This window comes from Metopolophium dirhodum, chromosome 6 (genome assembly GCF_019925205.1).
Source record: "Metopolophium dirhodum isolate CAU chromosome 6, ASM1992520v1, whole genome shotgun sequence".
Lineage (NCBI taxonomy): Eukaryota > Metazoa > Arthropoda > Insecta > Hemiptera > Aphididae > Metopolophium > Metopolophium dirhodum.
The window spans coordinates 10,424,672-10,445,724 of NC_083565.1; the positions used below are offsets into that span (position 1 = coordinate 10,424,672).

The 21,053-nt window shown below is 32.4% G+C and overlaps 1 protein-coding gene across 1 annotated transcript in view; it reads left to right on the forward strand.

The window, feature by feature from the left end:
* The first annotated feature begins 240 nt into the window (after positions 1-240).
* LOC132946732 (histone-lysine N-methyltransferase PRDM16-like) overlaps positions 241-21,053 on the forward strand; it is a 109,411-nt gene continuing 88,598 nt past the window's right edge. Inside the window, 1 exon segment of the mRNA XM_061016792.1 lies at positions 241-367. Within this exon segment, the coding sequence (XP_060872775.1) occupies positions 331-367 (37 nt within the window). The 5' untranslated portion in view covers positions 241-330.

The window sequence follows — 21,053 nt, forward strand, 5'->3', positions numbered from 1 at the left end:
GCGTATCGTAGCGATGTAGTAACGGCAATAGTAATAGTAATGGCAATCACAATAATAATAATAATAATAATAATAACAACGTCCCGTAGAACGAGCTATAATAGGTATATAATATATTACCTAGGTAGCTATATATTATAAAGTGCGGCGGCGGCGGCGTCGGCCGATGACTGATAACTGCGGAGTGCAGGGGACGCGCGCGTACACAGGTGCGCCGGCGGGGACCGTTTTTCAGGGAACTACAAGCCCTGTGTGCGAAAACGTGCACGGCGGGCACGCCAGTTGAAGCCACGCGACCACGACGGCACACTCCGACGATATCACCCCCGAATGAGGTCGAAATCCGTGGCCAGGCGGCTCGCCAAAGGTAAGGCAACACGTTTTTCGGTGCACCTACATATTATTATATCCTATATACATTTGCACGACAAACCCGTACAACATATTATCGATAATAATAATAATTATAACATAATATTATAATATATTATAATATAATATAGTAAATGATATGTAATAAATATATAATAATATACCAATTACATAGAGTACACACATCATATAGATCTGTATCCACTATTGTGTACATAGTATAATATTATGCAATACGTGAGACGTCTATACTATTTTTTTAAAAACAAGAGTTTTCAAAAATTGTTCGTATACCATGTTTTTCTGTAGGCGTCCGCATTTTATGCACACAAATATTGAACAAGCATATAATATTATAGTAGGATATTAAATCGGATATCCGACCCGATGTTCGAATTTTGTACTTTGTGATGGATTAAAAAAATTGAGGGTGGTTTTGAAAATAACGTACTGTGATATGTTGACCGCGAGAGAGAGAGAACAATTTATACCAAGTACATAATATAAGTTATGCAACTAAATAGTTTTGGCATGATACCGGATAATTGTTTATCATAATTATTATTTGTCGAGTTTAAAATTAGTTGTTAATATTGTTATCATTAAATCACAGCCAATTTTCACCCATCGACGATTTTGTCCACCGATTTTCCATCATTTATATTTTTCTATAGTACATTTATAAATTCGTTATTAACTTCTCCAGTGAAAGAATTAAGACGATATTGTTATTAAAAGTAAGAAAATATAATAACGTCGTTAAACTTATCGTACAATTATTTATTATGATATCCGGTGCTGTATTGACTATCGAGTATCGACACATACATTCTTAGGTACTTCTAAATTAATACATTTTATTTTGCTTGAACTAAATTCAAATTCAAAAATATAAAATGATAGCATGAATACAACATAAAAATACAAATTTGTAAAAGAAAACTAATATATTATGTTTCATATTTTATAAACCAAATTAAGTGTTAAATTTTTATTCACTTGTTATAATATATAAATGTATTGTTTTTATTTTAACCATTATTGCACTATTTTTATGTTTATGACAGAATATATTATTATCATTACTTCTAATACATAATATTATATTTATTCCTAAAATAATTAACTATTGAGATCATTGATACTAGGTATCATTTACTTTTTTTATGATATTTACATTTAATTTTATAATGCATAGGCATTGGGCACTTTTTTTAAAATATTTATCGGAGCTTGAATATATGAATTTATTTTTATAATTAACAAATAAATGATAAAATCATAGTTAAAGTTATATTCCTCAAATAAACTTAGGAGCTAAAAGTGATTTTATATAATGTGATAATAGTTGATTAAATTAGTATAAATAGAAAAAACAAAAGTTATAATGATATTAATTAACTTTTTGGTCTGTCAAAATTTACAAACTGAGAAACATTTTATCTATACCTGTACAAAAAAAAAATTGGAATCAGTAGACTCAATGAAATTTAGTTAATACTTTACTGCTATAACCACGACTTAAGTTGGTTAGTAAGAATAGCTACAATCAAAACAAAAAATAACTTAAAAAATATGACTGAACTACATATATTTTTCAATTTTTCATCGCCTTGTATGTAATGTGGATAAAGTATTGCCTTAGGTTTTTGTCAAGTGATAATATATACGCATTAGGCCAGTGGTGTAAGTTATCATACAAATTATAAAATAGTATATGTATAATTATTATTTATGCATGATTTCTTGACAGAGCAATAATATTTCACGTCGAGTAAACGTCATAATATTATGGTCAGTTTTTGTTTCCTTTTGCAACCACTAAGGCTATCGAGTTTTGTGTTTATAACACACATCACACATGGTTATTGGATAAACATCAACACGTTTTATATTTATTGTATATATATGAGATAGGTACCTACTACATGACAAAAACAAATATACGAAAATGTGATGTCAATTGACAATAATTATAATACGTAGAAGCAAAAACAAAGCGTGTTTCAGATGTCAACGTAGAAACTAGAAATCGAGTCCAACACTTAAAACATATAACTTGAATGTTTCTAGCGAACTCGTGGTCTCTCTTATTTACTTAATTGATCGCCGAAATACTTGGAGAGATGTGACAAATACCAGATGGACACTGGTGCATCTCACTTCCATATAATTATTCGGCTAGATTCGAAAGAATAGGCATGGATTAATTGCTAACGATAGGCAGGTTTTTGGTCGCTAACTGTTAAAAAACGAATCAACTATATTGTGTGTAAAATCGAGAGGAACTTCCTTGAAGAACGGAAGTATACCTAAAACTTAAGTCGTTAGAAAGCGCCCGTTTCGTCAATATATTGTACTTAAGGTTTCCCGTGGATCAGACGTGTCCAGCAATAATATGTCAACAGCTTTTGTGATGTTCATAACTCATAAGTTATAACTTACAAGGATACGCAGGAAAAACAGTACTTCCATAAATACCTTATTATAAAATAATAATTATTTCACATCAATTGTTAACGGTAGTACAATATCCATTTTTTCAACAAGAAATCCATATTTAAAAAAATAAGTGTGTTGTTTAGTTATTTATTGATTTTCTTAGAATTACATTACAATTAAACAAACCTGTTACTGAGTATTAAACTCAAAGCTAGAATCCAATCAACGATAAGCGAATTAGGAATTAGTACATTGGATAAGTAATAAACATTGTGGGTAGTGGCTTAGTGCATATTTTCCATCGATCAAATACGAAAAAGCTTAAATTAAAGAAATATTCATAAAAGTGATCAAAGCGCATTCCGCCATTACTCGACGAACACAAGGCTATTGCTGTTGAACATTCAATTTATTTTTATAATTAAAAACAAATGAATATAAATAATATTTACATTAATTTGTTTACTAATAATGTTCATCAAATGTATTTCGCCATTTTATTGATATAAAAAATTTAAATAATTGTAAACATGTAGAGGAAAAATAAAAATATTATGTTTATATTTATTAATATTATGTAATATTATCTATAACATATTTGCATGATACCTACGGTGGTGACTGGTGGCGTGCAATCTAACTTTCTTGTCAAACTAAGTATCTATGACTTCAGAAGTCAAAATTTCTCAAACAGAAGAAATCATACCTATTATTTTATTTTTCACGATTTGCAATTATTGCTATTAAGCCGGAGAAAAATTAAAAATTTTGTGGACGGTGTGTTTTAGAAAAAACGAATAGATATAGATTATAGATAGGTGCAGAAATAAACAGAAATTATATTATACAAATTATACAAATTCAATCCATCGATTTATCCATTCGATATATACATTTTTACATGCTTTATTTTAAATATGATCAAATTATGGAACTTAAATGTTTCACGCCTATCTCAATTTAATGGCGGTTACACTTAACTATCTATACATTATTTAAAAAAAAAAAAAATTATGAATTGTTCGTTTGGATCATATAGTTATACAAATATAATTTGTATGGCCGTTAGACGAATAAACACACTATAAAACCCTAAGAGAGACCCTGTGAGATTCAAGCCATATAATTGAACCCATTACAATTTACAATTTATTACATTTTCAACTGATTATCAAATTTAATTATTTGATTACTCTCGATTACTAACGTGTTATTGAGTGGTACTTACTGAATAGCTCAAACATAATTATATTTGCACATTTATGATATTCTGTTTGTTGTAACTATACCGTGAAACTGAAAATATTAATTAGTTCTATGATGTTGAGTAACAATTTCGCTTTTGTTGCGTAGGTATATTAGAAAAGCCCCGCTAGAAAGCAATTAAACTTAAGTATTATCGATGCTGCAATATTGTTCCTACAATTTTTTTTTTTTTTTTTAATGGATATAATACGTTACAAAGCTTAATTAATTAATAAAGTTACCTATTTTATATATTATGGCGATCACGCCATTACACTATTATAATTTACTTTGAGTCCGTATTATACAATTATTCAATATCTATGAGCACTAACATACAGTCTGTTATACTCGGGTGTAGTATACACACCGTATACTGATCAAGTGGTGTTTTAAGTATATTATCGTTTCGTCTTCGCATACTGAATCGCTTGCAGACCACGGGTGCGACGGCAAGCATATCTCCTCGTCCTCAACATAATGTTGTCTATTACGTCATTTCTTCCCACATACCATTTAAAATTTCGAGAAAACGCCATCGTCGCGTCGCATTATCGGACGCGCAGCCGTGATGTCAATCGGCAAACCGAACGCAGCCACCCGAACCTCGCTCACTGCACCGACACGATATCATTATAATATTATACCTCTCCGAAACACACACACACACACACACAAATATATTTTGTATCTCCACTTTTCTCTTTCTCTCTCGGTACCTATACTATACATTGAACACGCGCACACATGTGTTCGGACAGTAGCGCGTTAGGACGGCATATTATACAGCATTTCACCAAGGGGTGGACGCTGTGGTGTCCGGCGGATGTGTCCGATTTCACGACCTCCGATGTGTGCGTGGGTGTACGTCGGTGGTATTAATCATCGGTATATACGTATTAATGTGTTTCGTATACTCCCGCGCGCGATCCCTTGCGCGCTCGCGTTTCCCACCGGTCTCGCCAAAATTTCCGAGAAGATCGCGCAATCGTAAAAACTGACGACCGACACGTGTGTGTCTTGTACCCGTCTCCAATCAATTATAATACCACGGCCCTGCGAAATCCGAAGAAAAAAATTTAAAAGGGACACCATCATCACTGCGGTCTATAATATAATATTATATTATATACGTTATACTTTCGTAAATCATCTAACACTGCAGTGTATACATAGTATCATATTATGAATATTATACGATACAGCTCCTCGTTGAATTCACGCCGACGTCGCCGTGTAGTCCTAAACAATTTAATGTAGTAATTGTATATTATGCGTATGCGCTCTTATATATTTGTTTAATAATAATTATTATTATTATTGTGGTGTGGCGCGGTCCGCACAATCAAACGCGGAAACGCTCTGGGTGTACTTATCGGCCGGTGTTGCTAGCTCTCGGACGAGTGAGACCAATCGCGATTTTTAGCAACAAATCCTTGCCACACATACAAATGTGTTTCGACCAACCCTACCTCCCCCTACAAACAGCTAATGGCCGTAGTTGCCGGGAGTAGTAAAAGCGGCGTCTTGGCTAGTTACTACAGCTGCCGGGTTTAAGCTCAAAAAATAAATAAATATATGAATTATTATACGTCCCCCAATACAAGTCCATATTATTGGGATGCATATTATTTCGGCATTTAATGCATTTTACATACCGTGACAGCTCTATGTCTTCCCGTATGGCATTACATAAGTCGGCACATATATTATAAACAGTGCCGCGCACGTATTTACATAACTCGACAGTGTGAAGTATTGAAGTTATAGCCTCTCAAACACTTGTCCGATGTTGACTCCAAACTGCGCGATGTCGGAAGTATCTGAAAAATTGTAACCAACGAGGTTAGAGAAACCTTTGAGGTAACAAAAAAAAAAATGTCTTATATGGTGGGACTAAATGCTCTATCAACGTTATAGGGAACATAATTGAATACTAACAAGTACAAGATAATCTTTTAAAAGTAAACATTCTTTTTCTCAAAAAGTATAAAAGATTTTGGAAATTTTATTTTTTACATTTTGAAAAAAAGTATACATTTTTGAATTCATATTCCGAAAAAAATATAATAATTTTCTAAAATGTTCATGTTTACCTACTTTTAAAAGAAAATCACCGTATGTACAGACACGTAATAGTAAACGTGCAGGGGTTTGTAATAGGGTATACCCAGATAGTGAAACTGCGAGACTTATTATTGTTATTTTTGGAGAGGTACCTATACGGACGACGACCTATTTTTGTTTATGAAAACGACCTAATTTTATAACGAATCTTCATACGCTTCGGATGGAACGGCACAATAATATTATACTATATAATATATTATTTTCGTAATCGACAGCGACTCTCGAAATCTCTTTGGCATACCGTCGCCGTCGAGGGTTGCGTTTACAGCGTATATATAATAACATATACATATCATCTAAACCTGTTTCACGGTAAATGAGTTCACACACTTTGGTATGGAATAATAAATAATATATTGTGTAAATAAAATGCGCTTATACTTTAAACGATCCTTTGAAACGTATATGCCCAACGATTTAATTGAATAACCGCCGGGTGTGTAGGTTTATGATAGCTTACTGGAGTATGTCAAAACAAGAACAAAAAACTACGATTTTTAATTCAACTTTTTGTGCATAATTATTATTACGTTGTGACGTTGTGTGCCTATACAAGTACTTCATCTGTTTTATGTTGTACTATACGTTTAAAAAAACGTTATAAAACAACATTTTATTTCAAAACCATTAAAACATGAACACTTTGTATACGTTACTAAAGTTAAAATTGTAAGTAAACTAAATAGTATACAGATTCTATATATACGTGGTTAAATTACATTTTTTATAAAAGTTATTAAATCTGGATATTTTTTTCGTTTCATCATATTATTATATTATAAAATATTGTAAACAGTTATTATACGGGTATTAACCGAAAAAACTATTTTATGTAATAACAAATTCTAAAACAAAATATTAAAAGGACAATTATTGCGTATGGATAATTTATACAATACATAATATTATACACGACTGTTCATATAGTCTTTAAGTCTATAACTAGGTTCATATATTTATTTCTTATAAACACTCTGCAGGGTAAATGCAATGAGTTTACAGTTTCAAATTATACGAATTAAATAAATTACATAATTCCAAATATAAATTATACATTTAAGATAGAATACAAATATTATGAAATATATTAAGTTCATACTATTTTTAATAGCTAATACTGAATATGTAATGGCCGTCAAGGATCATGACAAAAATCGAAGTTTATAACTTTGTTGCAGGAATGCAACATACGATTTGCAAGATTATTTAACATATAATTACGAGTGTCCAAGGTCTGATGGTCCATGGTCTAATAGAGACTCTGGCATAGGCAGTGTTGAGCCGAGATATATATGATTTTATCTAGATAAAGATGAAAAAAATTTATTTTATCTAGATGAATTATCGGATAAATTTTTTGATATTGGTTTATGGCACGCTCCGTAAGCTCGTAGCAATATAGAATAACTTAATAGTATGTTATCGAAAATGTCGATAGTTATTAGTTTATTACTTATTAGTAAATACCACCCACTTAATAAATTACTTAATTATCTACCTATAATAAATAAAAGCCGTTTAATAAATTAAATTATCTGGATAAATAATTCATCTAGATAACGGTGATTTTATCTTAGATAACTGTGTAAATTAATATTCTCTATTTATCTAGATAAGATAAAAGATAAAAGAATATTTATCTATAGATAAACTCAACACTGGGCATAGGAAGGGGCATTTTTTGTAATGTAAATTTTTTGAAAACTATTACCTTTCAATTTATATAAATATGTAATACGCCTTCTTAAATAATATACTCTTGTGAATCTATTAAATAATATGACAATTATTTCAATTAATTTTTTTAATGATTCCGAAGCTTGACATTTTAATTGAATATTGATTACATAATAAATAATATTATTTACTACTAGGTCTTACTATACCTATCAATCATTATTCATTATTTTATGAGACATTTTGAATATTTTTAAATGTCTTACTTCAGTCTTATAAACACTAAATTGAACTGAGCTCCATACAGAATTTTTTTTTAAAATTTTACAATTACAATCAATTAAACGTATATAAAACTCGCTAAGTACCTATCTACACAATTTTAGAAAAAAAGATCATTCGTACAGGTGAACTGATTCATATTAAATTACAATATTATACTTCCTTAACCCCATAATGGTCAATAGGGTTTAAGCGTTCGCCGTTAAGTAATATGATTATATAGGTAGTAGAAATATTTTATTATGACATACCTAATATTTTACTAAGGTTCATCCTGTATACATATGTGGGCAATGGACATTAACCAGTGAACATTATAAAAATGTATATTTTTTTATCTAGTTTAGTGATTTTGCCGTTAGATAATTCGAGTGAAATCGGATAAAACAATATATTCAAACATTATCAAAATTTTATTTTTACTTCTCCCCGAAACCGACGATTCTACCCTTTCAGCCATATCCATACACCATAGATATACATAAATTTATTTAGGTATACATAATATACCACGCTGGCGTTGTACAGTTGTATAGGTATACCATATACCATTACACACACACACACACACACACACACACACACACACACACACACACACACACACACACACACACACACACACATACACACCGTCGTCCGATACTCGTTAAAATATTATAACCATCGGCTGTCGGCTGTGCTGCCGAGTGAGAACCATACAGGAAGTCTCGTCGCTCGGACTATCGGGGCCGCGGCAAATCCGTCTTCGGCCTTCGCCGATCCGTGTGCACCATATACGCCTTAAAAATAGACACGGACGCACGTGTGTGCTCGGACCCAGCTGCCGCCCCCCCTCTCCACCCCCCGTTACGGTGGTCGCAGATCATATTATTACTATATACGAATAATAATAATAATAATATATTATAACGGCCGTGCACGATATACGCGCGTGTGATAGGTGACGACCCGCAGCGGAGACCTAGAGACGTCTGCTGACCAAATGACCGCACGTTCCGATAGTAATTAGCGAGACGGGTGCACCGAAATCTGCAGCAGCAGCAGCAGCACCTCATCGTGTAAATAATATATATAGACATATAGTGTGTATATATGTATATATAAATACACCGTAGTGTCCTCATGTGCACAATATGTTTGTATATGTATAAGTATGTATAGTACAATAATTATACCGTCCGCTGTGACAGACGCGCGCGTTCACGATTTTCGTCCAAATATAATATATAATAATCTCCGCAGCAGTCATTATCCGCCGCACGAGCGTATATTATTTATTGTTTTTTGAATTATTCGGCCGCACGTGTGAGACATCGGGACGCTCATATTATTAGGTACCTATGTAGATATTAAATTCAGCAGTGGGAGGGTCAGAAAAAAAAAAACGCCATATTTTATTGTATACGACAGCAACATAAACGGTATCGCATCGAATCCGTTTCCGAATATTAATGACAAACGATAATAGTATTACGGTGCTTATAAAAATATAATAATGCAGAGGACAATATTGTGTGTTTTTTTTAACGTGAAACCTCAAATTCGTTTTCAAAATTATTACTTAATTTAATAAGACAATAAAACTTTAAACTAATATTAGCTCTGTATAGTCGGTGCTAATTGCTAACAAAAGTCCTTGTACATACCTATATACTATACAGGCTATAATAAATTACCAGTGTCTTATCTTAGTATTCTCGGTCAGTTGCATTGCGGTGAACGACAACAACGTCACTCGATGTAAAATAATACTCGTGCACTGACTGTATTATAATGTATTATATGCGTTTCATCCGGTTTATGATATTATATATTATAATATATTATCAAAATTGAATTATTTCTCTAACCCCTAACCTAACCGCACAAGTCAGTGTATATTATTATACACACCAACTTACGACATTTTATTTTGACCACTTGACTTTTATCACACACACACACACACACACACGTATATATATATATAAACATAGTAATAATAATAATAATAATGCATTAATAACTGCGGTGGACACGAAACGTGGTGCGTGACAGTGTGTCTCGACAATAATTCCCCGACTTCGAGCTAAAACAGTGGTGAGAGGGTGGTCTGCACGGGGGTTAGGCGGGGGTCCTGTGTCGTCGGCCAATCATTAGTGTGTACGGCCGTCCGGAAGGAACAGGGTTTCCTGAAGAGATAACACGGTTGCGACACGACAGTTCACGTGCGCGATTATGACATGAGAGGTATATGAAAAAAATAATAGCCAAAATAAAACAAAAACAAAACCGAAAAGAGAAAAAAAATGGGAAATTTATCAAACGACCACATCTGGTGTTGTCACAAAGTTAAATAGAGAGATATAGAGAGTGAAAGAGAGAGAGTAACTCTGATAAAAAAAAAAACAATACTTATAGGTATACATGTAATGTATATAATAAACGCACAGCAAGTCCATTAAAACGTCGTACGTATATTATAAGAAAACTCCGATATTAGACATTTTAATACCTACAAGAACATTTGAAGGACTAGATTTGAAGCATTTCACGTGCGTCTCGTCTGAAGTCCACGATACTGTTGTAATACTTATGTGATTTGAGTGCGATCGGCAAACATCGTAACCTAACAATGTGGTAAATCCTCCTGGTCTAAGGGGAGCTGCATTTACTTCGATGAAGCTTGTTCATCTTGTAGATGAAGAACGATATGGAAAACTTATACATCGTAACACTCGTAGCCCGAAAATGTATGACAACGATATCATCAAAAAAAATACGGTTTGATGCGATTGATATTTTTTAGTTACCTAGGTATATATTATAGGTAATGTACCATATAACGTGGTCGGAGGAACTTTATAACGATATTGGTTTTCCGGAGAAGGATTTCTAAGTTTTTTGTAGCTGGGTATGAACACTTTTACAAGAGGTTTTTATTGGTAAGAAGACACATTTGGTTTACAACACTAGAATAATTATTATCATATTTTACTGTAGTACGTAAGCATGTATACTCTATAGGAAGATGCCTGTTAATAATTGTATGCACGAGTTTTCTCTTGTTGATAGGTGACTTTCAAACTGAACTGCCATGTGACATTTTAAAAATGAATGGTAATTGAGACGGAGTCGAAAAGTGCCAAGTGTGATATTATTTTAGTCTATAAATTATAATTTATAATATATAGAATGTAGCACAAGTTACTGTACAAATGGAAGAAAACTAATTTACATTATCCCGCGCTGTTAGTACCCTATAATTATGTCTATATACCTAGATCAAAAAATTAAATCATAATCATCTCGAAGACGATAACAAAGTATGCTGCACATAAATACACAAATGCGTACGAAATCACCAGCATTATTTCAAGCATCGTCTAAATAAAAAATTGACCGCGACAACTGACAACTCAAGACTATAATGCGTTCACGCATACGTGACATCACAGCGTGTCCACTATATCGTGATAGGTAAAACACAATAAACTTACATTCATTATTTGCCGATTGCTTTTACCGGCTGCAGCGTTCCGGACGGATTTTACTGCGCAGACTTATCACATTTATACTACAGCCGCGGTCGGTGCCCTTTTATTCGTTTATATTTCAGCGGTTTAGTCGCGTTTACATGACCCGAGGAAATTATTGAATGCCTGATCGAAAAATCCGTTGCCGCGATCGGGGCGGGGGTTCAGGGTGGGTGGACCGTGAATTATCCTACACGCCGAGGACCTCGAAGCCTTCACAAACACCTAGCGACGGCCAAAGCGTGCTGCAACAATATGACGTATGGTCCGGAGATTATCGCGTGTAAGTGTATATACCTACAAACATAATATACGCATATTATACAATAATATGCGATATTTGTAACGGGTGATTAATGTCGGACGTTTTGCACAACGGCTCGGGCGACATGTGGCCAGAAGAGTGGAAGCGAGTGAAGAGGCCCTCGTGCGTGCAACACCACATAATATATTATATATATAATATACTTACCGTACACTATTATACATATAGGCGCATGTTATTATGCGTAAACGCGGGCACGTGGTATCGCGCGCGCGGATATTATATACTATGTATATTATTGTATTGATATAATGGCGCAGTTTACTAATGTTATTATATGTTTTCGGCTTTTTGTTCGACCGACATTAATATCGTACTACTGCTGCTACTGTTCTACGTGCACCGATTAATGAATTGCGGTTACCGTATGCAATCAATATGTAGTTACGGTTTAATTATTATGTTATTGTGTTATTATATTATTCTATATGTTATATCAAAGTGCTCCACAATGCACGCGCGGAGAGAGGAAATAATAAACCGATTTTTCGAAACGCGTTTTTGTTCCGTCGTGCCACAGATTAGAATAAAACGTTATATAGTATCCACGAGTGGGGCACTCACTCTTGTCGCCGACGCACACTTCTGCGCGACCGCTTTTTGAAAACGACCAGCGCCGATATTATACCATTGTAGTATACCTATTATACCAATAGGTACTCTGGTACTCGCGTCGAGTTTACACGTCGTCCGGACGGCTCTATATTACACTATTTAGCTGTATATTATTTGATTATTATTATATCGCGGCGTACGTTCGTGGCACACTGCAGCTATGTGACCGGTGGAAGACATAAGCGCCAAAATGAGATAAGAAAAAAAAAAGTCGTATCGTACGAAAGCGCCAAGTTCCTAGGTACCTGTGTGCCACGGTTAATAGATTTATTGTTTTTATAAGACCGAAAAAATCAACCGATTTATTAAAATTATATTTATTTGTATGTATAATATTATAATTCAACAATTTTTTACAATTTTTTATAAGATCACAATTTTTTAGTTTATATAAAATAATAATTTTGGCGCAAATGATATATCGTTTTTGTGCCTTCGGTGCTTATGTCAAACATCCGCTGTGACAACACGTTATATTATTATCGAAAACACTAACTGTACTGTTTAACGTACGTCAAAACATCACGTTTAACGTTAAACTGTATATTATCATAATTAATTTATGTTCATTATATTTTACTATCACTATTATCGGTAGCACTTCGATCGTTTATCACCGAAGTAGATGTGCCTCGGTACTTCCACATACACCCACACACATATTATACGAGCTACGCCATTATATTATAATATATAATTATATAATATAGGACAATAGGTAATTGCACCTAAACCGTTTAAGTGTTTAACCATCTATACCAAACCGATCGAACGCAAACGTATAATAATGAGCGCCGATATCGTGCTACAGATATTTAACAGTAGGTACACAGACGATTTTATTATACCGTGATGTGATAAAATATCCAACGACAAAACGCGACGCGATCTATATAGAATAGTCATCATCGTAAATTAAATTCGTAATAAATAAGAACTATTCGAATTTCGAATACTAATTTAACTATATACGATTATATACCTATAAATTCAAACAGTTAAGCTCCGTAAATTTATATTGTCGTAGCGTGGCCTTCGTAAATACAAAAGACACTATGTAAGTATAGACGTTTGCGCTATATAGTTCGAACTATCCTGATATAATAATATCAAGTAGATAATATAATTATTGTCAATATCAACTAAGTCTACACGACTATAGTAATTTTTAATTTTTTGGGGAGAAAGTCTATAAATGCATACCAAATGACAAGTATAGATAGGTACATAAATTCACGTCCATAACTGATTTGTTTGAATGAAGTATTATATGAATTTATTATACATGAACGCCAAGGTACAATTTGTTACTGCATTATCTTTGTTATATTTAACTATTTACTTGATAGACAAATTTTTATTCTTTGCAAATAATATAAAAAAATAACTAATTTTAAAGTATATTAATTAATAAATAATAATCCATCATTTATACAAATAATCAACATTGTATATTTACGGAAACAGGTGAATAAATATAGGAGAAATTCATTAAAGTTGCCTAATTCTCTATTATTTGAATATTTTTAAAAACATATAATTTTAAGACCATTTACATATTTATTTGCAAGGTATTATAACTTTATAAATGTATAATCAAAACGAGATACACAACAATATTGCATAATTTACAATACTTCTTTATATAATAATATAATGGATACTTGTGAGCAATAATTTATTTATCTTTATGTAAGCAATTATATCCATTATTTAATTTTAACCCCTAAATATTATTATGTATAAATGTGTATAGAATTATAGTTGTACATACATAATATCAAATTATATTTATTGATTAACGATCGAATATCACGAGATGTCATAATAAAACGGAATCTCTTCGCTACTTAAAAAAAAAAAATAGCAAACAACAACAAATTCTTTCTGGTAGGAAAATGAAAATTAAGAATATAAGTGATTGAATTCTGTGTTGCATAATGCAATATTATATCGTCCGTGATGTACTTGATTAGGTATCTATAAAATAATGAAGCACGCGCCCTCGTTGTGTAATGCTTGTCTTGCCTACACAATATATTATATTTTAGTCGCCATGTAATTGAACGACGGGACACTGAAAAACAGTTGTCTCGACAATGAAAGGGAACTTTTTGACCCTCTCGATGCGGTTAACGAGCGTGTATTTTTCGTATTTTTTTTTTTCCTTTTTTGGCCTTTCCGTGTTTTTCCTACCCCTGCGCAGTCATTTATCATCATTCGGACGGCACACTGTCCCCGACAACACTATCCCATCAATATCATAATAGCCGATCATTGTGCGCACGGCTATAATATTATATAATACGTATATATCACTAACACACACACCGAGCGAGCTCTACACGGACGTTGCGGATGCGTATCCCGCAGAAAATCGAAAAATCATCTGGCCAACATAATCATTTCTGGGGTCTCTCGGTAAAGTGGTCGACACGCCGCCGCCGTATGCATTCTATTCGCGGTAGTTATCATGTTCTTATATTATTATTATTATTATTATTATTATTATTATTACATGAATTACGAGTGCCCGAGTATATAATTTATAATATTGTATACATATGAGAGACCATTAACCATAATATTACGACCGTATAGTATATAACTATATAGTTGAACGTTTCGGTCTTCAGTCTTCACTCGTCGGATTCTTTGATAACGACGTACCAAATAATATATTGTGGACATTAACCGCATGACCCCCACAGGAATGAAATATTCATTGTGTCCATCATTCGTAGTATATATACGTCATATACATTTTTATAAAAAGTAATATGTTGAAAAATTATAATTTTTGTTCGTGTAAACTAAATAGACGATTCGATGTTGAATCGTACTGAATCTACAGTATCTCTATCACCGATATTATTAGTATTGTTGTAAGATGGTGTAGAAAATACGGCTTATATTTTTTCGACTTAATAAAATGTTAACGTGATCTGCACCAATTTTTTTCTGAATTATATATTATACGCGTTGTATATAATAATACGAATCTATTAGTATTATTAGGCCTCAGATTATTTCATATTATTCTGTACCTGTTATACCTGTATACCTACCTATAGTCAGTGGCGTAGCGAAGGGGTAATCGAGAGGCGGTCGCCTCTGAGGTTTTCAAGAGATGGTGGGTGGATAATAGATGAACTTTTGTATTAACTACATAGTATTTTAGTAATAAATATGACACGTAGTTATAAATATGATAGTGGATGTGCCTTTACCGGGTTATTGATGCTGCAGGCTGGGTGAAATATTATACTAGCCTCTGGAAAAATTGCGAGTTAACAACGCTACTGCTGTCATAGTAGTGTATCCGAAATGTGAAGTAACTTAATATAATATTATATTAGATTATTTCTCAAGTTGTTCGGGAGTTCAATAACAGAGGAAAATATCTGAAGAGATAAATTACCGTTAATAGACCTTTCTTTTTATATTTAAAATTAAATATAGTTTCATAAAAAAAAATCAATAAACCTCAAGTAGACAGTACGATGACGATGGTGATGTTTTGGTTAACTCACCATGAAAAATCAACGTATCTAATTATTATTATTTTTAATATCGTGCTGGTATAGATCGACTATTAACATGTATTTATCGAATCAGGATTAAAATGTCTACCGAAAAATAAATCACGTTATACCGGTCGGCCCGGTATATGGCATATAACGATATCGTTATGGCCTTATTGCATATTATATTGTATAGGCACCATGGAATAATTGCGAAACAAACGGTTCGATACAATTATTATAATATAATAATACGATATTGTACGTACGGTCCTATATGCGTCTCAAGTCGATACATAATGCATGAAACTTCGATTTATTTTTTAATTATCACACCGGTGTGCATCGTTAATAATCCGTTACGGTTCATATTTAAATATCGTATAGATGTGTTTTGAACGGTACCTACCTATACCTGTCCAAACAACGGAGCGGTGGCGGGGTGTGTATAAGAATGAGCTAGGCGCCTTATGTCTTTGCCCCTTGACGCGGAAACGAATCGCACGATAATAAAACGTATATATATATATATACAGTATACACACAGACGTAATATGCATCATATTATATTTATATACATACCTGCATTGCGCTATACACGTACCTATACTATATAATACAGTCGCATAACATTAAACACACATTTCCCATATGCAGTTTTAATTATGAACGTCACACTTGTACTCTCTATACACAATATAATTTTTAATATATGACAATATAATAATCTGTACCTCTGTATATAATATATTTATGTACACACACATCGTATAATTATTATGCGCGCGGCTCCTCGTCGTCTCCTCCTCCTGTCTATAATGTATACACACACAATGCGTGCGACGGTTGCTGCAGGATCTCGCCCGATATAATATTATTATGAATGTGAATCTAATTGACGAAGAAACGCGCTCGTCGAGAGCGCCGCAGCAAACAATCGTCATTGCGCGACAATACAATAATAATAATAATAATAATAATATTATAAGACAATGAAGAATATATTTAGTTTTTTAAACGTCGGACCTGGGCCCCGCGTGTCTTTTCCACCCGTGTGGAATACGCATAGGTCGTACCTATATGTACATATATTCATCACGTGGGACAAAGGGACGTGTCACCCCTCTTATTATATTTATTATTATTATCGCGACGGTTACCGCTGCGCACGGTCGTATATATATATATATGTATATGCGTATCGGTATACCTATATGGGTACATATATCATATACCTATACGAGTACCGCGGGTCCTACAGGCTGTGACTTTGCCAATCAATCGGAAACCGTACACGAACGTCACTGCACACGCACATGCACACACTCGTGTGCGCTCTCAAACGGTTTTTTAATCGATTCGCATATCCGACGTACGCGTAGGAATACTTATATATTATGTATGTATGCGGGAAACAATGACGGGGGAACGCCTGTATATATATATATCGGAAAACAATAGAGAAATCTGCCGTTATTTCCGATCTATATTATAAATTATTATTATTATTATTATTTTATAACTCATGTCCTATGCATAATATAATGTAGTGCTTTAATATGCACACTTATTATAATTCTATATTATATTATATTATTATTGTTACTGCAGCTCAGTTTAAAATTATTATTACGTTTTGGTCTGCGGCAAGTCGATGGCAACCGCACCACGTAAATATTATGTAGATATTATAAATTATAAAGTACATGGGAATGAACATTATGATTTAAAAACGACGTACCTACCTATTTAAATAACCGATATCGTTTGTTCTCTAGGACTTAGATGTTTAATGCATTATTCTCGTATACATTTATTTTATCCACTTCCCATCAGAATATTACATGATATTATATTGTCAGATGATTTTATATTTAAGTTTATATTTATTATTAGTTATTCCTGCAATCCCCGATGACTTAAGTTGGTTTTTTTTTATTTTATTAAACAACTTTATCCGTTTTTAATTTACGTTTAATTTATAATAGTCCGCATATATATATATATATATATATATATATTATTGTACAGTATCATCCACTGTAATATAATATAATTATTTATTTTAATTCAATAGTTTGTTTTAAGTTACATTTCTTACCTAATGTATAATTAACAGGTTTCTACAATCGTATAGGAAATAATTTTTTTTATAGGTGGGGAGTTTTTTATTAAAATTATTACTACCCCTAGAACTGCAGTATGACATTTAGGTATGTTCTAAAAAATGTCGCATACATATACACATGCATGATCCACGTAAACATATTGGATAACTAACTACAGTCTACACTCTACAATATAAACAACAATACACACCACATTTTTAAATTTCCACCATTTAAAATATAAACACTTTTTTCCAATAGAATATTAATGGATATCAACAAAGAAAACTCCAAAACAATCTATATATCTTTTCTTAATATTAATTAAAGCCAAAATTTCAAATAATTTAGCAAACTCCAACACCTAGGGTATAGTTATTTCATGATTTTAATAAAGTATGAATAATAATTTCTACATATTATTGATTAATATTGTATAATTTACGCATTAATAGACAATATCCGGTGTACGTGCGAGTTAGAAATCGAATAGACAGGAAGCCTAGAGCAAACTGCAAAGATGAAATAACATGTTGTTTTTACCAATTCACTATATAATGCGATTCGGTAGAAAACTGGCAGTAATATAAGAATTAAAGGCCATCACGCCACCATAAGTCATACCAAGGACCCGTATAAACACGAATAGTGAGCCTAGCATTTTTTAGATGATAGTCAGAATCAGCCGAAGGCCTAGTAAGAGTAGACACGTCGATATAGTACTAAGTATATAGGCACTAACATATTGTAACTAAGAGGATATCACAACCTCGCGTGTCTCCATCTAACAAACATACATGTGTAGAACATTGCAAATTTGCGTTCAGACTTTCAGAAAATCAATTTTAGGAGATATTATACTGAATGTATATTGATTTTAAAATAATGTGGGTTTTTTTGTGCGTAAAACGTAGTGTTTGGAAACACTTTTTTACAGTAGAAAAAAGTAAAAGAAAAAAATTCCAAGAACTAATATTCTTAATAATTGGGAAAAATAAAAATAAATTAAAGTAAAACGGGAATTTCGTGCAAAACCAATTTTCGATCATAAATCGATTTTCTTATTTTTTTTGTAAGTAATTCCTAACCAGGAATGATCTAACTATACAATTTTCACCAAATTATTATATTAAAATTGTCACTACCTATACATCGTATAATTTTCAAAATATTTCGACTCTTTTTAAGCTATTTATAACGTCATGAGAAATGTATTATTTAAAAAAAATTAATAAAATGTTCAATTATTATTATAGCTCTGGATGTAACAGGAGGTTACTCATACTATAACATTTAAATTTAAATTTAAGTACAAAATACAAAACATTGGGGACGGAGTGTCCGAACGGACTAAGGCGTCGATTGCTACGCGCACCGTCGCCGGTTCGAACCCAGCCACGGGCGGAAATTTTCTTCGGGCAGTCACGGTGTCCGGAGAAAGAGTCCACCATTCTCCACCCGGGCATGGCAGATATACCTACGGGTGCCCACTTTAAAATTCTGCCAAAACAAACACACGTGTTCAAAACCTATACAGTACCCTCCCCCATAGTTTCACAGGCTAATGACCTCAGTTGACAAATCCTCAACCCAAAAAAAAAATAAAATACAAAATTTAATAATTAAACAAAAAATAATGATTTTAATAATTTTGTTGTAGTTCAAAAACATATTATTCGTGGATATACCTACTTGAAACCTACATGAAACTTTCAACTTATTTATTATTATATTTTAATATTTTATACACACAATAACGTTTTAAAATGCAATGTTTTCGGAAAAATCAATTCAACCCATCGTATAATTTACCGTAGTAAATAGTAAAATAAATTACTTAATTAGAAATATAAATATCATAAAATATACGCTTAGTCTTATAGACTGATAGACCGATCATAGATAGACCGTCTTCACTCAGAATCGTTTTTCATATGCAATGATTTATTATTGAATTTATATTTATACGTCATACATAACAGACTTCGGTGACTTACTCAATAACGAAGTACAATCGAGACCTTCTGTATAAAGGGAACGAATACCTACGTACCAAATTTTTGGTTCTTAACTTTAATATTATGAAGTGAATTTACTGAAATTATCAAACTTGGAGGCTAAGAAGAAAACGACCAAAATTATCGTTGAAGCGTATGTAAATAACTTTACTTATCCACACCCTTACAAAAAACCTGTGAATAATATGCAGGTGACATAATAAAATTTACGTATAATATTATATTATATGTAGGTACCTAGTAATATTTTTGATATTATTTTTTTCTATACAGTTAAATATGTTTTTTTCAAAAGTAGGTACAATTTATTTTGTTTGATTTCGTTGTAGAGAAAACATTTTTTTACATACACATTGTACCTCATACCTCAAACCTCAGTAAACACCCTTGAATATAATCATGTGTTGTGTGAGCCAGTCTTAATGTAATTTTCTATTCAGTATTTACTTTCCAAGTGTATAGAACTGTTATCCAATCAAAAGGCGAAACACAGCACCATCAAAAGGATTTGCCACTGCGTAGCAACTATTATTACACTCATTTTCAAGGACCAAATGTAGATATTTTTTTTTTACTATTTCACTAGGTATAATATAATTTCATTTTATTTTTTATTGTTCATCATATTATTATATCTGACATATTGATAGAGTCATAATCACATATTTCCATGTTTGTTTGAAGATTATAATATATAAAAACAGTTATTTAAAAATATATTTTAAACGTAAATGCTTACCTATATTTATTTAATATTTGTATTATTTCTTATGGCTTCGACAATTACTTATATGGAT